At 42.2% G+C, this 25,882-nt stretch overlaps 1 protein-coding gene across 5 annotated transcripts in view; it reads left to right on the forward strand.

Annotated features, from left to right (window-relative positions):
- The window catches only part of tdrd3 (tudor domain containing 3), a 135,564-nt gene that overhangs the window by 902 nt on the left and 108,780 nt on the right, over nucleotides 1-25,882 (forward strand). For 2 of the 5 annotated variants that reach the window (XM_072578188.1, XM_072578192.1), the window contains exons 2-3: nucleotides 8,834-8,921; nucleotides 10,199-10,264. The exons of 1 other annotated variant lie outside the window; for it this stretch is intronic. In XM_072578188.1, the coding sequence (XP_072434289.1) occupies nucleotides 8,834-8,921; nucleotides 10,199-10,264 (154 nt within the window). Of the gene's footprint in view, nucleotides 1-8,833; nucleotides 8,922-10,198; nucleotides 10,265-23,543; nucleotides 23,671-25,882 lie in introns of all 5 variants that reach the window. 2 more of the 5 variants (XM_072578189.1, XM_072578191.1) reach the window with 2 other exon arrangements.

The raw sequence follows: 25,882 nt of genomic DNA on the forward strand, positions 1-25,882 counted from the left end.
CCTCGGATGCTGCCTGACCAATTCTGCTTTTCCAGCACCACGCCTTTTGACTTACATGTATTCTGTAAATTTAAGATATTCTGCTCTACAGTCTAATCTTAACCTGAAACAATTCTCGCATATTGTCCAGTGATGGCTTAAGGTCTACCTTATATTGGCTCATGTAACATATCAGTTTTAAAATTCCTGTTCTTCTCATCTCTCCATGACGTTGTACTCTAACTCTGAACCTTTTGTGAATTCACAATCAAAATTGTTGGTCATGCCTTTAGTTTCCATGCTCTATAATTGTTTTCCCACACTTGTCTGCCTTTCTACCTCAATTTTTCTACTTATCTTATTTTCTTGACCAAGCATTTGATCAGTTGACCTGATGTTTCCTTGTGTCACTTGGTGTCATACTTCATACTGTTTTTGTGAAGTTTCTTGGGATGTTTCATTCTATTAAAATTGTTGCTTCTTTGGTACCAGCTGGTCATTTTAAAGATCTAAAGACAATTAGTGTATTTTTTTGTCTATTTGCTAAGTTCTGAATTTCCTTACTCGCACATTTTGAGGCGTCTACCCTTTTAAAACTTGTCTTTTTAGTCACCAGTTCTAATGTTGCCTCCTTGACTGTTTTTACAGTAGGCTACCTATAATTGGCATGTTTGAGAAAAGCAAACATTATTTTGTTTTGGCGCACATTTGTCGATAACTTGGACTGCAACAAAATGAATAAACAGTCATTCATTACTGTTTGTGAAAATGCACAAATTGTAATGTCAACCTGCATACTGATGTTTTGGAGATGTGACATTTTCTAAGGGTTGGGACCAAGTGTTTATTTTCTTCATGCTCTGTAGTTACGCTTCGAACCTTTTTGAAAATGTGTAAACAAATAACGGAGATAACATTCAACCAATGATGGAGCAAAAATAATAGCTTCAATCTTCTGAATATTCTGTTGATCAAAATTTCTACTCATTTAATATTTGATGTTGGACGAGTGGTATGAAAATCAGTGTATGGAGAGGTGGTTACACTGCAGATTCAGACTCCACAGGCAGGAAGGGAATGAGTTATCTATCACCAGGCAGAGCAGGAGGGTGAAGCAGGCAGTGCAAGAATCTCTGGGGCTATTTCCCTGTAAAACAGAATATATACCATTTCGGATACTGTTGAAGTGAAAGGCCTCAAATTCATGACACCAAGGTTGGCTGTGCTGCAGAGGGACTGAGTGATACACAAACAAGTGCTACAGTTATAGGGGTTATAAGAGGAATAGATATGCATTTATGTGGCTGCAGGTGAGTATCCACAATGTTGCGTTGCCTCTGGTGCTAGGAGCAATTGCAGAACATTCTGGAATGGGAGGGCATACGGCCAGTGGTCATGATACATGTTGGTACTAACGACAAAGGTTATAAAAAAAAGGATGAGGTCCGAAAAGCAGAATGTAGAGAAATAGGAAGGACGTTGAAATGTAGGACCTCAAAGGTAGCTATCTCAGGATTACTATGAGTGCCATGAGCTAGTCAGAGTAGAAACAACAGGATGTATAAAATGAAAACATGGCTAAAAGATGGTGTGAGGCGGCAGGCTTCAGATTCATGGGGCATTGGGGCCGGTTTTGGGGAAGGTGTGACCAGTACAACTGGATGGGTTACACCTGGGCAGGACCAGGACTGATGTCCTTGGGGGGGGGGGGGTACGTGGTAGAGGAGTTGGGGAGGGTTTAAACCAGTGTGACAGGGGTATGGGAACCAGAGGAGTACAGAAGGATGTGCCGAAATTGAGGGAGAGGTAGAAACCAAGGTTGGAGCTCGAATAGGAAAGGTGAAATCACAGCGCTGGAGGTATACTACAGGCCTCCCAACAGTTGGCTGTTGGGAGATAGAGGAGAGAATACAGGTTGTTTGGTTTTAATATGTGTTTTGTCAACAGTGGTTGTGATGTGATTGACAAATTGGGAATGCTGTTTTTACAGCAGGAATTTCTGAAAGGCGTGTTGACTGGAACACAATTACAGCATCATCACTTTCAGCGCTGTTTCTAAAGCACAATCTTTCTATTTCATGGGATTGCACAAGAATGCAACTATCATGTTATGGATGAACTAACTATATTGGCAGATTTTGGGGAAAATTTAAAAACAAGATTGTTGGTGATTTTAACTTCCCTGTATTGCCTGGAATTCACTGAGCTAGGGGTGGGATGGGGCAGAACTTGTAAGGACCATTCAGGAGGAAGTCTTGGTACAATATGTAAACAGTCCAACCAGAGAAAGGGTTATATTGGACCTGGTTTTAGCAAATGAGCCCAGCCAGCTGAGTGAAGTTTCAGTGGGAGTGCATTTCAGGAGTAGTGACCACAATACTGTGAGCTTTAATATACTCATTGGCAGTGATCTGTGGGGGAAGGTGAAGATGGTGGGAAGGTAAACTACTACAATATCCGGCAGGAACAATTTTGATTTGAAACAGCTGTTTGAGGGTAAATCTACATCTGACACCTGGGAGTATTTCAAATTACTGTTAATAAGCGTTCAGGAGCGGCATGTTCCTGCGAGAATGAAGGATAGGTATGGCAAAGGATGTTATGACCTTGGTCGGAAAGAAAAACTAAGTATACGTAAGGGCTAGGAGGATGTATAAAAAGCAAGATGGTATCCAAGGAAAGGGTTGTCCCACTCAAGGACAAAGGAAGGAATTTACATGGAACCAGAAGAGGCATGTGAAGTCCTAAACGAATACTTTGTTGGTATTCATCAAATTGAAATAATTGATGGACGATGATTTCTGGGTAAGGGAGTGTTGAGTTTCTAAAGTTGCTATTGAAAAGGAAGAAGTCATGTCCAACTTAAAAAGTAGTAAGGCAGATCCTATCTGGACCTGGAGACTTACCTATCTCAGAATATTGAGGGAAATAAGAGAACAAAATTGTTGCAGCGCTACAGACATCTTTGTATTGTCTGTGGTCACAGATGAGGTTCCAGAGCTCATAGCTAATGTTCCATTACTTAAGAAGGGTAGCAGGGATCTTCCTGGAAATGACAGGCCTGTTAGCTTTACATCCGTGGTAGGGGAATTATTGGGAAAGATTCTCAGGCTTAAGATCTGTACGTACTTAGGAGCAAATAAACTTATTCGCAATGAAGTTGTTGGTCTGTTTGCCAAGCCAGTTGATTTTTCTGAAAATGTTATACCTCCTGACTGGGTGACATCTTATTAATGATAGCATTGCTTTGTGCAGGGGAGTTCTGCCGCACTAATTTAATCGAGCTTTTTGAGGTGATTGGAGGGAAAAGCAATTTATGTTGTCTACATGGACTTCAGCAAAGCCTTTGACAAGGTCCCTAATGGCAGACTGGTACAAAAGGTGAAGTCGTATGGTATTGGGGTGAGCTGGCAAGATGGATGCAGAAGAACTGGCGTAGTCATAGGAGACAGGGTATCGGTCGAAGTATGCTTCTCGGAATGGAGGTCCGTGACTGGTGGTATTCCACAGGGATCAGTGCTTGGACCTCTGTTTATGATCTGCATAAATGATTTGGAGGAAAACACAGCTGGTCTACTTAGTTTGCAGATGATTAAAAAGATTAGTGGAGTTGTGGATAGAGAGGAGGTTTGTCAGAGGATATAGCAGAATATAGGTCAGTTGGAGCCATGGGCAGAAAAATGGCAGATGGAGTCTAATTGGGACAAATGTGAGGTGATGCATTTTGGAAGGTCAAGTATCGGTGGCTGTTAGACAGTGAATGGCAGCATCCTCAGTATGCAGAGGGACCTGGATGTGCAGGTCCACAGATCATTGAAAGTGCCACTGCCGATAAATGAAGTAGTGAAAAAGCCTTCTGGTATGTTTGCCCTGCAATGGAAGGGGCATTGAGAATAAGGATAGACATGTTATTCTCCAGCTTTCAATAACTTAAATTAACTACACTTGGAATATTGAATACAGTTCTGGTCACCACACCACAGAAGGATGTGGATGTTTTGGAGAGAGTACAGAAAAGGTTTACCAGGATGTTGCCTGGTATGTGAAATTTTATCTATGAAGAAAGGTTGGATAGACTGGGTTTGTTTTCACTGTAATGCAGGAGATTGAGGGGAGACTGACCATAAGTTTATAAGATTGTGAATGGCACAGATATAGAGTGGAAAGTATGGGGCTTTTCCCAGGGGAGAGGAGTCAATTACGTGGGGACATTGGTTCAAGGTGCGAGGGGTCATATTTAAAACATGCGCGAGGCAAGTTTTTCAACAAAGGGTGGTGAGTTCCTAGAATGTGCTGCCAGAGATGTTGGCGGAAGCAGACACAATATAAGCATTCAAGAAGCACCTGGGCGAAAACACGAATAGGAAGGGAATAGAAGGAGATGGCTCCTGTAAGTGAAGATGGTTGTAACGTGGAAGGGCAAAAATGTGGCAGTGCATTTAAAGGGCCGAAGGCCTGTACCTGTGCTGTATTGTTCTTGTTTGCTCTTTGGTATGAAGCGATGCAAATGATTGAGCTAATGTGAGAGACGTCAGCCTACATGTGGAATCAGAAGCATAAGACATCACTGAGCAGCATTTGGTCGTGGGATTTGGACATTGCTGACAAGGTCAACATTTCTCACTCTGGAACAAGTGGTAACTTATGCATTCCTTGGTGTGTCGGGGCTCCCACAATGCTGTTGGGTCTGGAGTTCCAGGATTTTAACCCAGCAACAATGATATTATTCCATATCAGGATGGTGTGTGGCTTCAAGGAAAACCTGCAGGTCCCCAGTGTTCTGGTGCATCTGTTGCACTTGTCCTTTTCCATTGGCAGAAGGCCCAAGAATGAAGGATCCTGTGGGAAGACTCTTGTTGCTGACAGCAGTACATCTTGTAGAAAGTACATGCCACTGCTACCAAGAGTCACTGGTGAGTGTCCACAGACAAGTGGACAGCTTTATCCTGGATGGTCTTGAGTTTCTTAAATGTTTTAGGAGCTGTCTTCATCCAGGCAAGTGGGAGTATTCTGTCACATTTGACTTTTGCTTTGTGGATTTGGGCAGGCACAGGGGAAAATGGGAGATAAGTTACACACTGCAGAACTCCTTGCCTATGACCTGCTTTTGTGGCCACAGTATTTATTTGGCTGTTCCAGTTCAGTTTCAGTGAGAGGTATCCTCCATGATGTTGGTCGTGGGGTATTCAGTGATAGTTATGCCGTTGAATGTCAGGGGGCAATTCTTTGTTGATGATCATTGCTTGACACTTGTATGGGGTCAATATTATTTGTCACTTAACAGCCCAAGCCTGGATGCTGTTCAGGTATTGCTTATTTGGACATGGGCTGCGTCAGTATCTGAGGAGTCATGAATGGTAGTGGGCACTGTGTGAACATTTCCACTTGACTTTACAAAGGAGGGCAGATCATTGATTGGGCTGAGAGCACTAAACCTGAAGAAGAATTTGGTGATGGGGGAGAAAGAAGAGTTGAGTTGTGTGTCGGTGCACTTCTCGATATTTAAAACAAAACCGTGAGGAAGGAGGCACTTGTGATATAGTGGCAGTATCCCTATTTCTGAGCCCCTGGGTTCCAGTCCTACCTGCTCCAGCAGTATGTAATAGCATGTCTGAACAGGTTGATTAGAAAATAGGTAAACCTGAGAACTTGTGAAATAATACCTTGAAATTGAAATTATTGACTTCCAGGACCATCTTCCATTGTAGTGGGTATGATTCTAACCAATAAGCAATTTTCCCCCCTCCACCTGAGTCCCACTGCCTTCAGTTTTGTTGGGACTCCTTGCAACCATACTGTTGAATGACGTATTGATGTCAAGGGCATTCGCTCTCACTGCACCTCTGTCATTGTTTGTTTGCCCATGGTTAGACCAAGGAGTTGAGTGCTGCTAGCAGAAGTCAAGCTGAGTAAAAGTGAGCAAATTATTCATTTGCCAGTGCCAGTTAATGACACTCTAGCCCCTTTTATCACTATGCTGATGATCACGAATGAACTAGTAGAAGGGGGTGGTTGACCAAATGGATTTGCCTTGGATTTTATGGACAGAACAAATCTGGACAATTTTCCATACAACAGACTAGATTTCAATGCTGCAGCTGCCAGAACAGCTTAGCTTGTGATGTAGCCAGTAGTCTTCAGTACTTTAATTGTTCTGAAGGTGTAGAGATACTGTACATTTTTAAGAGAGTTGAAAAGCTTGCAGAAGTACATGACACAGCACAGTGTTCTGAACAAGGTAACAATCTAACATTTGGTCAACCAGCCATAGTAGCTGGGTTGCCTGGATATAAAACCAAATTTGAAATCGGCCAATCAGTTTAAATTATGCCCTAAGATACCAAGCTCCAAACAAGTTTGCATTTGGTATTTTAACAATATTAAAACCAATGAAAATATCTGATGTTTTGGAGTATAAATATCAGACATTTTGAACAGTTACCTAGAGAGGCAAAGAGAACTGCCAAAAGACCAACAGATGTAGGCTGCTAGTAAGAACTCTGAGGGGTACCTGTCTGGAGAAGGAGTTTGCACAAAAAAAAATCAACATTTGAGCTGGAGAAAATCTACAGAGGAAAATACAAAGAACAGGTTTGACAGCTGGCTGATTTTTGAAATTTGAATTTTTTGTAAAACTCCAAATTAAGATTTATCGGACCAATATTGTCGAGGGGGAGATAAAAGATAGGTTCAGAGAAATGAGTTGTTTGTTAATTATTATCTGTTAGACTTAACAACTTTATTTTTTTAATTGTTACTTTATACAGTGACTTTTGGGATAGGTCTTTGCCCCTCGAAGTATAACAGATTACAGCATGGGGTGTATCTTTTCTGTATTGCTAGTTTAAGTTAGCAGAGGGGTTTACCCCATGACATGACATAATATTGTAAAGGCTGCATGTGTGCTTCAATCCGTAGGAAGACCTATAGGTGAGATCTCATGAAAGGGAGAAAAAGGACAAAGATCAATCCTTAAGGAAAGCCAGAAGAAACAGTTTGAGCTTGAACAAAAGCTGCTGCACATTTTTCTCTTCACAATGCCAAGCCAGGGCAAGCCCATCCAACTGGATGAGGAAGAGACATTGGTATGATCGACTGTGCAGAAAGTTGGAAAGGCCAACTTACTTCACTCACGCATGTGACTTTTTAAGTGCCTGGCCTGATATTTGCCTTGGAACATGGAAACTGATCTCGAGCGTGAAGGGTTAGGCTGAATGGGGGAAGGCTTGAACTTTACACTTGAGAAAGAAGATGCTTCAGAGATGTCATTTAAATCTTAACTAAAGTTCATGCAGCTCAGCGCAGATTACTAGAAAGTTGGCTAAGTAATTAACTTGAGGCATTAATGGAAATTAGTTAACACTGAAGTTATAGCATGACAATATCTTATGCATGAATGTGTTTGACAATGACTGACTGGATGAATCTGAGGAGTATTTGCAAAAATGAGCATTGCACCATGAGAGACAATCACACTTGCTATTTTGTTCCAAAATGAGAAAGCAATTTTTCTGTGTCTGCCTTGTACTGATGAAAAGATGAAAACAGGAACTTTTGTTCAACTGTTCTCAAGGTAAAAGTCGTACACGTCTGAATACTCTTGCATCCCATGGCATAATATCTGACAATTAGTATTTGATCATTCAGATACCAAACATCTAACTCTTAATTTGATGTATCTTGCTTCGTATCTTGTTTTGAATGCAGAGTTTGAAGGAGTTGAGATTAAATTTGAGTACTTGGTTAAACAAATGTACTGTGAGGCTTATGATTTCATTTTTTATTAGAAAAGAGATGAGATTACAGGATTAGTTAACCATAACCCATGAGAATCTAAGCTATTTAACCTCATTTATCCACACATACTTTATCTGCCATGCATATGCCCACTTATCCAACCTGTCCAAATCATACCAAAAATTCTCTGCATTCTCCTAATGTTCACTCTTCCATCCAGCTTTGTGTGGTCTGCAAATTTGGTGCTAATGCATTTTAGTTCCCTCATTTAAATCATTAATGCATATTGTGATTAGCTGGGATCCAACGAATTGCTGGCTTAGGCTTGGAAAATGCCCCACTTATTTCTCTCCGTTGTTTCCTAACAATCCGTTGGTGGCACAGTGGTTAGTATTGCTGCCTCCCAGTGCCAGAGAACCGGGTTCAATTCTCACCTCAGGCGACTGTCTGTGTGGAGTATGCACGTTCTTCCCGTGTCTGCGTGGGTTTCCTCCAGGTGCTCCAGTTTCCCCCTCAGTCCAAAAATGTGCAGGTTAGGTGAAGTGGCCATGCTAAATTGCCCGTAGTGTTAGGGGCAGGGGTAAATTGTAGGGAATGGGTCTGGGTGGGTTCTGCTTCGGCGGGTCGGTGTGGACTTCTTGGACTGAAGGGCCTGTTTCCACACTATAAGTAATCTAATCTAATCAGCCAGCTATCTATCCATGTCAGTGCAGTATCCCCAATCCCATGTGCTTTATGTTGGCAAAGTATACATTTAACACCTCAGCCATACTTCTTACCTCAATGTGTAATTTCCTCTTTTTAAGAGTCAGAGTCCTACTGCATGGATGCAGGCACTTCATCCCAAACTGGTCCATGCTGACCAAAATGGCCGTCCACTCTAACCCCATTTCCCTGCACTTGGCCCATACCCTTCTAATCCTTCCCTATCCATGTGTATATCCAAATGGCTTTTAAATAAGTCCCGAATTCCACTTTGTGTTTTGCTTTTTGTTTGAGGGCAACCTTTTATATGTTGAAACAAATTAAAAACCTCAATGATTTGTTTGTTTTGTTTCATCAATTGAACCCATGACAGAAATATGCTACCTGAAAGCAAGCTCTTTCTGTTTATTAGGTACCTTTCTCCAGAAGGAATTGAAGCTTGTACTACTACTACTACCACTAAAGTTGATGTAAAGGATATCATCCGTGTTGCTTTGAATGTAAGTGACGTAAAGGCTGATTGTCTTGTTTTGACCTCATTCGCTTATTGTGCTGTTTCTGTTTCTCTTTTTATTTCAACCGTTTCTGAGTCAATTCTTCATAAAATTACTTCAATTTCATCAAATGGATTTTATTTTCATAGATTTGAATTAACTGCATTAAATAATGTAATGATTTTTTAAGTGACTTGTTCCTGCTTTACTAATGATGGGTTCTATGTTTTCGTAGCAACTTGCTTCAGGTTAGCTGGCCTGTTTTTTTTTTCTTTTTCCCTCCCTTCTGAAATAACATTATTGTGCTTGTCACCTTCCAATTCACTGGGGCTGTTTGAGAATCTGGAGAATTTAGGAAGAGTAGAAAATTGCAGCCAATGCGTTCCATCTGTCTGCTTCTTCAGACTTCAAGGATGTAAGTAGGCAGATCCAATAGATCACCAGTTTCTCCAACATGGACTCATAGAATTAGACAATGAAGAGGAGGCCCATCAAGTCTACGCTGGCATATCAGCACTAATTCCACTTTTCAGTACTTGGCCCACAGCCTTGAATGTTATGACACTTAAAAGTACTCATCCGGGTACTCTTTTAAATGTTGAGGTTTCCTATCTCAATCACCCTGTTAGTCTATGCATTCCAGATTCTCGCCACTCTCTTGATTAAAAAAGCATTTTCCACAAAATCCCTCTAAACCTCCTGCCTTTAACCTTAGAATGGTGCCCCATTTGTTATTGACCCTTCAACTAAGGGAACAGCTGCATCCTATACACCTGTCCATGCTGCTCATAATCCTAAACGTCAATCATGTGTCCCTCAACTATCTGACAAAACAAACCGAAGCTATCCAGCCTTTCTTTATAGCTAAAATGTTCCAACCCGGGCAGCATCCTGGCAAATGTCTTCTGCATGCCCTTCAGTGTAATCGCATCTGCCCTTGTGTGGCAACCAGAACTGTACACACTACTCCAGCTGTGGCCTAACCGAAGTTTTGTACATGTCCAACATAACCTTCCTGCTGTCATAATCTATGCCACGACTGGTAAGTGCAAAAGTTCCAAATGATGTCTTAACATCCCCTGTTAATATTTCCTGCCACCTTCAGGGATCTGTGGACAAATACCACATGATACCTCTGTTCCTTTGAGCTTTCTAATATCATTCGTTTGAGTTCATGCAGCTAATGCAAGTTTTTTTTTTAATGCTTGAGTTCCAGATGTAAAAGAGTATGTTGTTTATTTTGGTATTAGTGGATCTGATTTATAACAATATTTTGTTTCCAGAGTGATTTAAGAGCCATTGGCAAGAAATTTCTTCCAAATGAAATCAATAGTGGACGAGTGGAACAGGTAGGACCGAAGAGTAGAGTTGTACCTGAGATGTGTATGTAGTTGGCTGAATTTCTGTTGCCAAGTCAACCTATTGCTTCTACAAACTTCACCTCCCCTTGCTGAATGTAGCATTTTATTGCTGTGCTAGGATGCCTCAACAGTGATTGCAGTATGTGAATTTGAAAAGCATTGGTTTGCGAATGGTAAGGTAGATGTCAGGGTTGTAGCTGTAAGTTCTGGAGCACACACCTTTGGTACCATTGCCAGAATATGGCCAGGGCGTATCACTATTGCAGTATCCAGTCCCTCCAGCCACTTCTTCACACCATGTGGAGTGAATCCTATTGACCGAAGACTTTGATGCCAGGCACCTCATCCATTCAGCACTTCTGGCTAAAGTTTGTTATGGTTCCCTTAGCTAAGTAAAGGTATATTGTCACTGGAGATAGTGCAGCTTCTCTGGACTACATCAATCCTAGGTATAGACAGATCCCCATGATGAGGAAAGGTTAAGTATGTTCGGCTTACAGTCATTTGGAGTTTTGAAGAATGAGAGTTAAACCTTTTTGAAATATCTAAGATTCTTGAGGGGTTTGTTAGGATAAGCACAGGGAGGTTGTTTACCTCTGGAGGATTAGAAACTATAATCTCAGCATGGGTTTGCATTTTTAACTCTGATGAGGAGGAATTTCTTCTTTTGGAGGATAGTGAATCTATGGAATCAGCTATGATCTCATTGCGTGATGGTGCAGACTTGATGGGCTGAATGACCTGTTTCTGGTCTTTATGGTCATGTCGTCTTATAGGTCCTTTGATCTGCTTGCCCCTTTCGCACTAGATAGCCACAGATAAGGGACATGGAGCTGAAGTGCAAAATATGGAAGAGGGTTGCTTAAAAAACAGCTGCACACATTGTGCGTGTGGAACACTGAGTCATTGAGGCTGCAGAGAAGCATAAGTGGCTTTATAAACATTTCTTCAAGGGAACCTTGGGGAAATGAAAGGAGTTGAAGCAGAACCCTCTTCCAGAGAGTCCGAAGGCACTTGCAATACTATCCAGCCTGAAGTATAGCTGGAACTGGAACAACTGGTGACCCTGGGAGGAATGGAACCAGTTACCACCAGTGAATGGGCCACTCGAATCATTTCTGCCTTAAAAACAGAAGGTGCAGTGAGGATTTGTAATGATTTTAAGGTCACAATCACCCCAGCCCTCGGTGCAGATCAATACTGGCTGTGGGAAAGAAATTCTCAAAAATGGATCTGTCACAGGCCTACTTGTAGATGAGGATCGCGAAGGAGTCCCAGCTACCACTGACAATATGACACATGGAACTGTTCCGCTAGAAGCGAGTGCATTTTGACAGCACATCAGTGTCAGCTTCATTCCAGAGTTGATTTGGAGATGTCGGTGTTGCATTGGGGTGCACAAAGTTGAAAAAAAATCACACAACACCAGGTTATAGCACACTAGCTTTTGGAGCGTCGCTCCTTCATCAGGTGGTTGTGGAGCACAATTGTCAGACACAGAATTTATGGTAAAAGTTTACAGTGTGATGTAACTGAAATTATACATTGAAAAATACCTTAATTGTTTGTTGAGGATTTCATCTGTTGGAATACTATGATAGTTTCTCTTCTTTCATGTGTAAATCACAAAACTTTTTTTTTTAAAAGTTGCATCCTCAGGTTAACTGTAACAATTGGTATTAGTTAGACAATATGTTGAAGGTGTTCGCCCCGTGTTCTCTGTCTTTGCCATAATGTTTAGACTGACTGTAAACTAAAAAGTGAGATAAGAGTCTTGCATGAATTCATGAAGTTTTTGAGCAAAGTAAAATGTAACTCTGCAAGTCCAAATTCACCCCACAAACGTGTATGTATATGTGTGCATGTTGGTCTTTGTGTCTGTCTGTGTTGGAGGGTTGTGAGTGAGGGAGGGTGTATATGTGTGTGTACGTGAGTGTAGAGTGTCTTAAGTCTGTGAGGGGTGCGTTTGTGGGGTGAATTTGGACTTGCAGAGTTACATTGTACTTTGCTCAAAAACTTCATGAATTCATGCAAGACTGTTAGCTCACTTTTTAGTTTACAGTCAGTCTAAACATTATGGCAAAGACAGAGAACACGGGGTGAACACCTTCAACATATTGTCTAACTAATACCAATTGTTACAGTTAACCTGAGAATGCAACCTTTTTTTAAAAAAAAAAGGTTTTGTGATTTATATATGAAAGAAGTGATGCTATCATAGTATTCTCTAACAGATGAAAGCTTCGACAAACAATCAAGGTATTTTTCAGTGTATAATTTCAGTTACATCACACTGTAAACTTTTGCTATAAATTCTGTGTCTAACAATTGTGCTCCACTACCACCTGATGAAGGAGCGATGCTCCGAAAGCTAGTGTGCTTCCAATTAAATCTGTTGGACTATAACCTGGTGTTGTGTGATTTGTTTTTTTAAACTTTTTTTTTATTCCAGAGAGCCATGGACTGGATTGCCACCTGTCCAGTGTTATCTGGATGATTTTTTTGGTTACTGATTCCTCTGAAGAGGAGCATTTAAAAAACCAAGAAGAAACCCTTAAAAAGGTTGCAGGAACACATCCTACTGGTAAAAAGGGAGAAATGCGGTTTTGTTTTAAAGGATTTCTTAGAGTACTTGTGCCTTGTCATCAATGATGGACTACATAAGGTGCAGGTGGAGGCTATCATAATGCTCCTAGACCAGCAATAATAATAATAATCTCAACTGAGATTATCCTTGGGACTTATCAATGGCAAGTTTGTGTCTGATCTGATAACTGCATAAGGGCCGCCATGGGAATGGACCCAGGAATGTCAGAGGCCTTACCGGGAGGTGAAGCAAGCTCTGAAATGGTCGGAAAAGTTGACTCATTTTGATCCAAAGTTGCTATGGCAGTTGATAGATGCCTCCCCTTATAGGGTTGATATTGATTTTATTGTCATTTGTACTTTGCATAAGAATACAATAAAATATTATGAAAAGTTTTCATTTGTCACCAAGATACAACACCTTTTTGAATAATTAAAGGATAAGGAGAAATGTAAGATATAGTTTAAAGAAAGTCTGTCAGTCCTGAACCAGCTCATCACTATCAACAATGCCTGTGTCACCAACCCTCCAGCACTGCTTTGCTGCCACCTACACCAGACACAACCAACATCAAAACCACCAATCCTCAGATGCCACCTTTGCCACTGCACTGATGCTATCTGCCGCTACCTGCACTGCACCCAACCAACATCTTGCTGGGTCCACCTCATCAATGTTGCACTGATGCCCTTCTGCTGTTATCACTGGACCCAACCAACAACGAAGTTGCCAGTCCTCGAGTGCCATCTTTTGCAGCTGGGCCTACCTCTGACAATGTAGTATCCGCCAATTTCAGGACTTGTACTTGCTTCAGAGAAGTAAGCAGGGGCTGACTTAAGGTCCGCGCTCGGCCCAGATGAGGTCTGTTGTTGGCCAACCTGAGGTCTCCACCCTTTCCTTGCTCAGGACTGCTCGAGATCCACAGTAGGCCCACTCACGGTCCATGTCCCGGGTCCATTTCGAGACCATTCAAGGTCTGCACGCTGGGCTCTTGCCACTGCCAATGTTGTCGAAGCTCAGGATAAGGCAAATAAGTTTTTTTTAAAAAAAAGAGAGGGAAAGGAAAAGTAGTTTGAGCAGATGAGCTCCAGCACAGGGGCCTTACTCTGCTGCCATCTTGGCGCTGTTCTTGTTGAATGGAGAGGAAAGGCCTGTTGTGTTTGCATTGAGGTCACGAATGAAGACCAAAAAGTATGCCCACATGGAAAAGGAAGTGGTGGGCATAATGTTTAGTGTTAATAAATATACCCATTTCCTTTTTTTTTATGTTACTGACAAACCACAGGCTTCCAACCTCCATTTTTGGCCAATGTATGGAATTACTGTCAATGATGGCAGCACACCTACAGAGATGGGCACTGGCTCTGCCAGCCTACTCATGTGAAATCAAATGCTGACATTTGAGAAGCACAGCAATGTACATGTTTTGTCAATGTTACTACTACCAGGATATAAGGATGTTCCCAACTAGAACCTGATAATTATATACTATTCCCAGGAAGACAAGATACCGGTGTCAGCAAGTCCGGTACAGAATGCTACCCAGAATGAGCCTGAGAAGAAAGACTTGTCATAACTGCTAAGAATTGTGCCCTTACCTATCCAGAAGGTGGGAGTTGTCTATATCAGACGGGTGTTTAACATAGGGAATGAGAGTTGTTATTACCCCCCACCCCAAGGTAAGAGGAAAGGAACTGGAACAAATGCACTCAGGGGACACTGGTTCACTATGGAGCATCACATTTAGCAAGGTAGTCATGTTGCAGGTGAGGATTGCACAGGCAGAAAAGGAATGGTTAACCGCCAGACAAAGTAAAAGGCGAAGGAAGGAAGCACAGAAGTCCCCTGCGATCAACTCCCACTGGGGATGTGGCCTTTCTGGGAAAAGCAGCATCAGCCACGTTCATGGCGTCAGGGGTGGTTCCGCACAGAAAGAGAGGAAAATGAGCAGCAGGGCTATAGTGATATGGGTTCAGTGCTAAGAGGTACAGGGAAATGCTTCTGTGGTTGCAGATGTGAATCCATGATGTCTCCCCTGTTAGGGTCAAGATGTTATGATGCAGCTGCAGGGCCTTCTGGAGAGAGGGGGTGAGTAGCCAGTAGTTGTGGCACACCACCAATGATTAAGTAGACAAAGAAATGATGACTTGGTAGTTGGAGATGAAATAAAAGTGCAGGGCCACAAATGTAGTAATCTCAGGATTACTCCCAGTGCCACGTGCAAGCAAAAGCAGAAATAAGAGGACAGATTAGATGAATGCGTGACTGAAGAAATGGTGTACTAGGGTGGTGATTTATATTCTTGATGCATTGGGACTATTGCTGGGGAAGGTAAGAACTGTGCAAACCTGACCGGTTGCACCTGGGGAGAGATGGGACAACAATCCGCGCCGGAGATTTTAAACTAGTATGGCAGCGAGATAGAATTAAGGATAATCCAAAGAGATTCTACAAGTGCTTTAAGAGTAAAAGAGCAACTAGAGACAGAGTAAAGTCCTTTAAAGATCAAGGAGGTAGTTTTTGGGTTGAACCTCAGGAGGTAGAAGAGATATTGGGTGGATATTTTGTCAGTTTTTACTGTGGAGAAAGAAATAGAGGCTAGAGAACTCAGAAATAACTATTGATGTTTTGAAAGCTGTTCATATTCTAGAAGAGGAAGTGTTGCAGGCCTTGGGGCAAAAAAATGAAGATGGATAAATCTCTGGGATCTGGTCTTGTGTATCCCAGTACATTGTGGAAGTGAGGGAGGACATTGTAGCGTCAGTTGCAGAAGTATTTGAATCATCGATAACTACAGCGTGAGGTCTCGGATGACTAGAAAGTGGTTAATGTTGTGCCTTTTGAAGAAATGTACGGAGAGGCCTGAGAACCATAGACCTGTAAGTCTGACTTCACAGGTGGGTTAGTTGTTGAAGTAACCAAGAAGATTGAGGGCAAACCATTAAGTGTTGTTTACTTGGACTTTAGTTAAGCTCTGACACGTATCTGCTTGGTGGACTAATTAGTAACGTTAGATCACATGGGATTCAGTGACTTGGAAATTGGATACCAAATTGGCTCAACGGCAGGAGACAGTGTACTGTAATGGTGAGAGTTGCTTTTTGGACAGGTGGCCTGCTATCAGCAGTGTTTCAGAGGGATTGGTGCTGGGTCCACTTTTTTTATATAAAATGATTTGGATGAAATTTTGGACTGATGGTGAGTAGGTTTGTGGATGACACCAAAATTGGTGGTATAAGACCATAAGACATAGGAGCGGAAGTAAGGTCATTCGGCCCATCGAGTCCACTCCGCCATTCAATCATGGCTGATGGGCATTTGAACTCCACTTACCAGCATTCTCCCCGTAGCCCTTAATTCCTTGTGACATCAAGAATTTATCAATTTCTGCCTTTAAGACATTTAGCGTCCCAGCCTCCACTGAACTCTGCGGCAATGAATTCCACAGGCCCACCACTGTCTGGCTGAAGAAATGTCTCCGCATTTCTGTTCTGAATTTACCCCCTCTAATTCTAAGACTGTGTCCGCGGGTCCTAGTCTCCTCGCCTAACGGAAACAATTTCCTAGCGTCCACCCTCTCCAAGCCATGTATTATTTTGTAAGTTTCTATTAGATCTCCCCTTAATCTTCTAAACTCCAATGAATACAATCTCAGGATCCTCAGCCGTTCCTCATATGTTAGACCTACCATTCCAGGGATCATTCGTGTGAATCTCTGCTGGACACGCTTCAGTGCCAGTATGTCCTTCCTGAGGTGTGAGGACCAAAACTGGACACAGTACTCCAAATGGGGCCTAACCAGAGCTTTATAAAGTCTCAGTAGCACAACGGTGCTTTTATATTCCAACCCTCTTGAGATAAGTGACAACATTGCATTCGCTTTCTTAATCACGGACTCAACCTGCACGTATGGTGGATAGTGAAGAAGGTTATCTAAGATTACAAAGAGATTTTGATCAATCAGATCATTGAGCTAAGGAGTGGCAGATGGAGCTTAATTTGGGTAAATGTGAGGTATTGCATTTTGGTAAAACTAGCAAGGAGAGGACTTGTGCAATTAAAAGTAGGGCCTTGGATAGTGTTATTGAATGGAGACACCGAGGGAATTAGATACATAATTATTTGGAGTTTGTGACCCATGTAGACAGGGTGGTTAAGGCATTTTAGTGTGCTTGCCTACATTGCTCAGACCTTTTTTGAGTATAGGAATCAGAACATCCTGTTAAGGTTGTTCAGGACATTGGTGAGGCGTCTTCTGGAATGCTGTTTCCAGTTCATCTCATCCTGTTGTGGGAAGTGTTCTGTAGAAAAGATATACCATGATGTTGCTAGGAGTGGAGGGTTTGCGTTACAAGGAGAGGCTGGATAGGCTGGGACTTTTTTCACTGGAGCATAGAGGGTTAAGGGGTGACCTTTTTCGAGGTTTATAAAATCATGAGGGCTATAGATCAGTTGAATGGCAGGTGTCTTTTCCTTCAGGTAGCGATTTCCAGACTAGGGGGCATATTTGTAAGGAGAGAGATTTTAAACAAGACGTGAGAGGCAATCTTTTTTTTTAAGTGGTTCATGTGTGAAATGAACATCCCAAAGGAAGTGTTAAATGTGGATACAGTTACAATGTTTAAAAGACATTTGGATAAGTACGTGAATAAGAAGTGTTTGGAGGGATATGGGCCAAGCACAGGCAGGTGGGACTAGTTTATTTTGGAATTATGGTCAGCATAGACGGTTGGACCAAAGAGTCAGCTGCCGTCTTGTATGACTCAATGGGAAGCCAATTGTAGGCTCAGATGAATCAGTATCAGATTAGGAAATGGGCGGTAGAACATCGGTTGGCGATGTAGTCAAGGATATGGTGGAATTGGGACTGAGCATCATTGAGGAGAAAGTGAGGACTGCATCTGCTGCACTCGATGTGGCCTCCTCTATATTGGGGAGACAGGCCGCCTACTTGCGGAATGTTTCAGAGAACACCTCTGGGACACCTGGTCTAACCAACCCAACCGCCCCGTGGCTCAACACGTCAACTCCCCCTCCCACTCCACCAAGGACATGCAGGTCCTTGGACTCCTCCATCGCCAGACCATAGCAACATGACGGTTGGAGGAAGAGCGCCTCATCTTCCGCCTAGGAACCCTCCATCCACAAGGGATGAACTCAGATTTCTCCAGTTTCCTCATTTCCCCTCCCCCCACCTTGTCCCAGTCAAATCCCTCGAACTCAGCACCGCCTTCCTAACCTGCAATCTTCTTCCTGACCTCTCCGCCCCCACCCCACTCCGGTCGATCACCCTCACCTTAACCTCCTTCCACCTATCACATTTCCAACGCTCCTCCCCCAAGTCCCTCCTCCCTACCTTTTATCTTAGCCTACTGGACACACGTTCTTCATTCCTGAAGAAGGGCTTATGCCCGAAACGTCGATTCTCCTGTTCCTTGGATGCTGCCTGACCTGCTGCGCTTTTCCAGCAACACATTTTCAGCACTGAGCATCATTGGGCAGATTGTCATTAAGTGCTGCTTGATAGCACTCTTGATGACCCCCTCCATCATTTATCACTGAACAAGTGAAATGATGTGTACTAATTGTCTGGATAGGGCTTATTCTGCTTATTTTGGATAGAACGTTATTGGGAAATTTTCACATTGTCTTTTTTATAGCTTAGCCATGCTCAAAACGCAATAACGTTTGTCCAAGAAAGTGGCTGGAGCAGATTTTTTTTTTCTGATACAGATGTCGATCAACAAAACCAACTTGACACTTTATGTTGCACGATTCACAATGTGCTGTTACTCCCATCACTGGTAAAACCCAACAACTGTGATGCAGACGTGTTCAACCTCAACCCCAAAAGATGAGAAACGTGCATGAATCTCTTTATTTCACTTCACTTCAATGCTATTTGATATTTTGATTGCCATTTATGTATCCAGTGGGAGTATCTAACATGCATCTTTATTCAAGTTTATGAACATGCAAGCAGAAATGGGTCACAAACAGAATTTAATTGTTAATCCATAGAGTCAGACATGTGTAGCATGGAAACAGACACTTCAGTCCAACTTGTCCATGCTGACCAGATATCTCAACCCAGTCTAGTCCCACCTGCCAGCACCTGGCCCATATCCCTCCAAACCCTTCCTGTTCCTATTCATATACCCATCCAGATGCCTTTTAAATGTTGCAATTGTACCAGCCTCCACCACTTCCTCTGGCAGCTCATTCCATACACATACCACCATCTGCGTGAAAAAATTGCCCCGTAGCTCTCTTTTAATCTTTGCCCTCTCACCTTAAACCTATGCCCGCTAGTTCTGGACTCCCCCCACCCCTGGGAAAAGACTTTGTCTATTTACCCTCTCCATGCCCCTCATAATTTTGTAAACCTCTATAAGGTCACCCCTCAGCCTCCGACGCTCCAGGGAAAACAGCCCCAGCCTATTCAACCTTTCCCTATTGCTCAAATCCTCCAACCCTGGCAACATCCTTGTAATTCTTTTCTGAACCCTTTCACATTTCACAACATCTTTCTGATGGGAAGGAGACCAGAACAGCACGCAATATTCCAACCGTGCAGCAGGTCAGTCAGCATCAAATGAGAAGGAGAATCGATGTTTCAGGCATAAGCCCTTCTTTCAGGATTCCTGAAGAAGGGCTTATGCCCAAAATGTCAATTTTCCTTCTCCTTTGATGCTCCCTGACCTGCTGCGCTTTTCCAGCAACACATTTTTAAGCTCTGATCCCCAGCATCTGCAGTCCTCACTTTCTCCTAATATTCCAACAGTGACCTAACCAATGTCCTGTGCAGCCGCAACATGATGTCCCAACTCCTGTACTCAATACTCTGACCAAGGAAGGAAAGCATACCAAATGCAGCGTTCACCATCCTATCTACCTGCAACTCCACTTTCAAGGAGCTATGAACCTGCACTCCAAGGTCTCTTTCTTCAGCCACACTCCCTAGGACCTTACCATTAATTGTATAAGTCCTGCTAAGATTTGCTTTCCCAAAATGCAGCACCTCACACTTGCCTAAATTGCTCAAGTCTACTCCTTCATTCAAAAGAATCGGCTGATCTGATAGAAATCGAAATCTGCATTCCCTCCTACCCCTGAAAACCTTGCACCCTCCAGTTTCACAAAGGTCTTCTTGAGTTCTGCTCTCAACACCTGTAATCAAGAGGTTTTTCGAAATGGTGGTAGAAACAGAGATCCAAGAACTGTCAGAGGAAAGATAAATGCCTAATCTCCATTTTAAATGGGAAACTCTTAATTTTTAAATAGTGACGCTAGTTCTAGATTCTCCCATAAAAGGCAGAATTGTCATTATGCCTTCACCTGTCCTGAGGATTCCATTTGTTTAAATCAAGTGGCCTGTTACTTCAACACTAAAGCAACATTTTCTCATAACCTTCTTGTTCCAGGTAATTTGCTGGTAAACCTACTCTTAACTGCTCCCAACGCATTTATATTGTCCCTTAAAAATGTGACAGTTCTCTGGACATTGGTTTCACAGTGCCCTGTTTTAGTAAAGATTAATCTCAATCTGTAATCAATTCCTTTGCAGCATGTAACAACTTTATGTTGGTTTTTCGAATTATCTGCTATACCTGCATAGCAACTTATGTGATTCACCCAGATCTCTCCATAGCTCAGTTCTGCAATCTTTCACCATTTAACAACTATGCTTTTTTCTTATACTGCTTGCTAAAATGGACAACTTGACATTTTTCCTCATTCTACTCCATATACTGTATTTTTGCATATTCACTGAATCTACTTAGATATTTTTGTAGCTTTCTTGTGTCTTCACAATTTAGTTTTCTACCTACATTTGTGTTGTCAGCAAATTTAGCAACCCTTCCTGTGTCTTTGTCTAAATCTTTCTGTCTTAACAATCTGAAAAAAAGATTAGGCAGAAGTGAGGGCTGCAGATGCTGGAGATAAGAGTCAAGAGTGTGGTGCTGGAAAAGCACAGCAGGTCAGGCAGAATCCGAGGAGGAAAATCAACGTTTCGGGCAAAAGTCCTTGTTAATTCTTTGTTTCTACGATTATTGATTCTAAACCCGTACTCTTTACTGTAATTAAATGAACCAACTTCTAATTGCCAGGACTGTCCTTACACCATTTTTAAAGAAGTAGCACATTTGTCCTTTCCAATCTTCTTGCTCTTCTACCATATTGAGGAAAGATTTGAAGATTCTGCCAAACCATTCTTCCACGTTCAACTCCACTTCCTTTAGCAACCTGGGATGCAAGTCATCCAGATCTGGTGGCTTTTCCGTTTTAGGAATAGCCAACTTTTCCAAACTATCTTTTTTTTTCAATCTTCACTTGACCATTGTCTCTGCTGCTTCTGTTTTTATAGAAATCTCAGATTTGTCTTCCTTTTTCAATACCCATACCAAGTACTCAGTACTCCAAGTATTCAAATCTTAGTCTGCACAGCAAAGCATATATCATCCTTTTTCTTTAATAGAACTGGCTCTACCTTTTATGAAGCTGTTGATGGATTTGGTGCAGAGCTGACTTTGTCACAGACCATTTACAATTGCAAAAGGAACTAGAGTTAAATGGCCTACTCTTATTCATACGTTATGCTGTTTTCACTTAGAAGTGTCCTCAAACTAATTACTCATCTCTGATATGTCATCTTAATGAACCTCTTTTGATGTTTCTGCCATATCTTTGTACCTCAAAAATATTACACAATGCTGGACAATTCTCATTTGCACCTAATGGTCTAATCCAGTGATTTGGCTGTATTCAAATTACCTGTTAACTTCATATTCTATTGGCATTTTTTGAAGTTGAGGCTCCATATTTTCAAGCTTTATCAATTTATTCTCCCTTTTTTTTTATAAGGTTGTCAATATGAACCCCTGTATATTGACACAAAGATTGAAGGAGTTTGGAGGCTGCAGAAGGATTTGAACAGTCTAGAAGTGTGGGCAAAAAACTAGCAGATGGAATACAATAGTAGAGTGAGAGGATATGCACTTTAGTAGGAAGAATATGGGTGTGACTATTTTTTAAACAAGTAAAGGCTTTGGAAATCTAGGTCACAAGGGACTTTGGGGTCTGAGTTCAGGATTGAGTGGGGATAATTGGGTGTTTTTCTGCTTGGAGATCAGTGGCTAGCGATGGCCTCAGGAATCAGTGTTGGGAGCACTATCGTTTACAAATTACGTAGATGATTTGGAGTTGGGGACTAAGTGTAGTCTGTCAAAGTTTGCTCTACCACTCATCTTCCTATCACCTGCAAAGTGTGCAGAGAACACCAAGTCCACAAATGGATATAGATCGGCTAAATGAGAAGGCAAGGATCTGGCACATGGAGTACAATGTTGGTAAATGTGAGGTTATCAATCTTGGTAGGACTAACAGCAAAATGGACTATTATTTAAATAGTGAAAAATTGCAGTATGTGCTCTGCAGAGGGACATATGTGTACTTGTGCATGAATCACAAAAAGTTGGTTTGCAGGTAGAGCAGATAATTAAGAAGGCAAGTGGAATATTGTCTTTCATTGCGAGAGATAGAATTTAAAAACAGGGAGGTTATGTTATAGGGTGCTGGTGAGGCCATATCTGTAGTACTGTGTACAGTTTTGGTCTTCTTGAGAAAGTTGTACTGGCACTGAAAGGGGTGCAGAGGTGGTTCACTAGGTTTTCAGATTTGAAAGATTTGACTTATGAAGAGACAATGGGTAGACTGGCCATACTTGTTAGAATTTAGAAGAATGAGGGGGCATCTTAATGAAACATTTAAATTATGGAGGGAATAAATAAGGTGGAGCAGATTTAGGACTGAACGGAGAAAGAATTTCTTCTCCCAAATGGTTGTGAATCTGTGGAATTCCCTGCTCAGTGAAGCAGTTGAGGCTCAGAAAACAGTAATTGCTAGAAACGTTTAACAGGTCTAGCAGCAACTGTGGGAAGAAATCAGTTAACTTTTGGGTCCTGTGACCCTTCGATCAGTTCTGAGGAATTTTACAGCATCTGCAGTTCTTTTCATTTTTATTTAAGTAGTTGAGGCTACCTTGTTGGATATTTTAAGGCAAAGATGGAGTTTTGAACAGTAAAGGAATTAAACATTATGGTGAGCAGGGTGGGTAAGTAGAGTTGAGTCCATGAAAAAGATCAACCATGATCTTACTGAATGGTGAAGCAAGCTCGAGGGACCAGATGGCCTACTCTTCCTCCTACTTAGGTTTGTCTTGATTCTCTTCCGGTTAACATGTGGGTTCATTTGGCAGTTAGGAAGGAAAATTAAAAATCTCACAACACCAGCTTTTGGAGCGAAGCTAGTGTGCTTCCAATTAAACCTGTTGGACTATAACCTGGTGTTGTGTGATTTTTAACTTTGTACACCCCAGTCCAACACCAGCATCTCCAAATCAGGAAGGAAAATGTTTTCTTACCACCAGAGGGTGCTATAACATGCAGTATGCCCAGTCATGAGGCTATTTGGAGCCACTAAAATATTCTGGACTGATGGAAGATAAACTGGACCTCTGAAAAGGCTAATTAATTTCGCAGTCATATTCCATTTGACAAAGCAAAACATCTCAAAGGGTGGGGTTATTTTCCTTAGATGATAGGGAAGTAGTATCTTTGAATATTTTGAAGACAGAGGTTAATAGAATTTTGGAATAATGGAAATTTTGTCGTTCAACAGAACGTGGAGTGATCAGATCAGCTATGATGGTGGTGAACGATGGAGCAGGCTCAAGCGGATGGGTGGCCTGTTTCTGTTCCTAATTCTTATCCTAGTAAAATGTATGGAACTGCCATCAAGCTTCAAGGTAAAGGGATGGCTGGAAAATGGAAGCCTTGAGATAATGAGATAACGAGAAACCAGAGACAGTGTATTCCTGTTAGGGTGAAAGGAAAGGCTGGTAGGTGTAGGGAAAGTTGGATGACTTGAGAAATTGAGGTTTTGGTGAAGAAAAAGAAGGAAGCATTTGTCAGGTAGAGACAGGAGCAATCTAATGAATCCTTGGAGTATAAAGGCAGTAGTATACTTAAGAGAAAAATCAGGAAGGCAAAAAGGGGACATAGCTTTGGCAAAAAGGCTTAAGTAGAATCCAGTGGGATTTTATAAATACTTCAAGGACAAAAGGGTAACGAGGGAGAGAATAGGACCCCTCAAAGATCAACAAGGCAGCCAATGTGTGGAGCTGCAGGAGATGGGGGAGATATGAAAGGAGTATTTTAAATCGGCTTTTACTGTGGAGAAGGCATGGAAGATGCAGAATGTAGGGAAGTAGATGGTGACTTCTTGAAAATGTCCATATTACAGGAAGAGGAGATACTGGATGTCTTGAAATGCATAAGTAGATAAATCTCCATGACCTGATCAGGTGTATCCTAGAACTCCATGGGAAGCTAGGGAACTGGTTGCTGGGCCCCCTGCTGAGATAACTGTCTCATTGATAGTCATAGGTGAGGTGCCAGAAGACTGGAAGTTGGCTCACGTGGTGCCACTATTTAAGGAAGGTGGTAAGGAAAAGTTAGGGAACTTGTAGAACGGTGAGCCTGACATCGATTGTGGATAAATTGTTTTAGGGAATCCTGTGGTGCAATTCTGGTCTCCTTCCTATTGAAAGGATGCTGTGAAACCTGAAAGGGTTCAGAGAAGATGTACAAAGATGTTGCCAGGGTTGGAGGATTTGAGCTATAGAAAGAGGCTGAGTAGGCTGGAGCTGTTTTCCCTGAAGTATCAGAGCTTGAGGAGTGAACTTCTAGAGGTTTATAAAATCAAGAGGGGCATGGATAGGATAAGTAGCCAAGGTCTTTTCCCTGAGGTGGGAGAATCCAGAACTAGAAGGCATAGGTTTAGGGTGTGAGGGGAAAGCTATTAAAGCGATCCAAGGGGCCACTTGTTCACACTGTTGGTGTGTGTATGGAGTGAGCTGCCAGAGGAAGTGGTGGAGTCTGGTACAATTGCAACATTTAAAAAGGTATCTGGATGGGTGTGTGAATAGCAAGGATTGAGAGGGATATAGTCCAAGTGCTGGCAAATGGGACTAGATTAGGTTGGGATATCCGGTTGGCATGGACAAGGTGGACCAAAGCATCGATTTCCGTGATGTATATGTCTACGGCTCCATGACTGTAAGTGTCCTTTGAAAATTGATCCATTTGTTCTGAAGCTTCCACATCTGACTTCCACAGACAAGGCTACCTTGGAAGTTTTGTGTTCCTTAATTCTCAAAGGCACATTGGTCTGTCCCCTTTCCTTTCAACCAAAATAGTCGATACATTCTGCTTCTCCATGACAGAAGTTGCTTTCTTCTCTCAACAGCAGTGGTTTCTTTGTGTCTCCCTGTATGTTGAGAAGCAGTTATCCCCTTTCACTGTTCAAGTGTGAAAACTGTTGATTTCAATATGTTTCTTCTGGCGTTCCTCCCAACTCAACAACAAGCATGTTTCTGATGTGGGATATTTCTGGATTTCACAAATTTTCTTTAACTTAAAGGAGCCATTTTTAGACTGATCACATAAATAGTGGCTACAAAAGCAGGTCAGAGCCTAGGAGTACTGCAGTGAGTAACATACCTCCTGACTCCCCAAAGTCTGCTCACCATCTGTAAGGCATATGTCAGCAGTGTGACGGAATACTCCCCCTTGCCTGGATGGGTGCAGTCCCAACAGCACTTAAGAAGCTTGACGCCATCTCGGATAAAGAAGCCTGCTTGATTGGCACTGCATCCACTCCCTTCATTTCTGGCACTCAGAGCGGTGGGAACTATCTGCAAGGTGCACAGCAGAAATTCAGAGATCCTCACACAACACTTTCCAAACGCACGACCACTTCCATCCAAGAAGGGCAAGAGTAGCAAATATATGCGAACATTACCACCTTCAAGTTTCCCTCCACGCCACTCAGCATCCTGACTTGGAAATATATCGCCGTTCCTCCTCTGTTCAGTCAAAATTCTGGAACTCCCTCCCTAATGGCATTGTGGGCCAACCTGCAGCAGGTGGACTGCAGCGGTTCAAGAAGGCAGCTCA

This window comes from Chiloscyllium punctatum, chromosome 9 (assembly GCF_047496795.1).
Source record: "Chiloscyllium punctatum isolate Juve2018m chromosome 9, sChiPun1.3, whole genome shotgun sequence".
Lineage (NCBI taxonomy): Eukaryota > Metazoa > Chordata > Chondrichthyes > Orectolobiformes > Hemiscylliidae > Chiloscyllium > Chiloscyllium punctatum.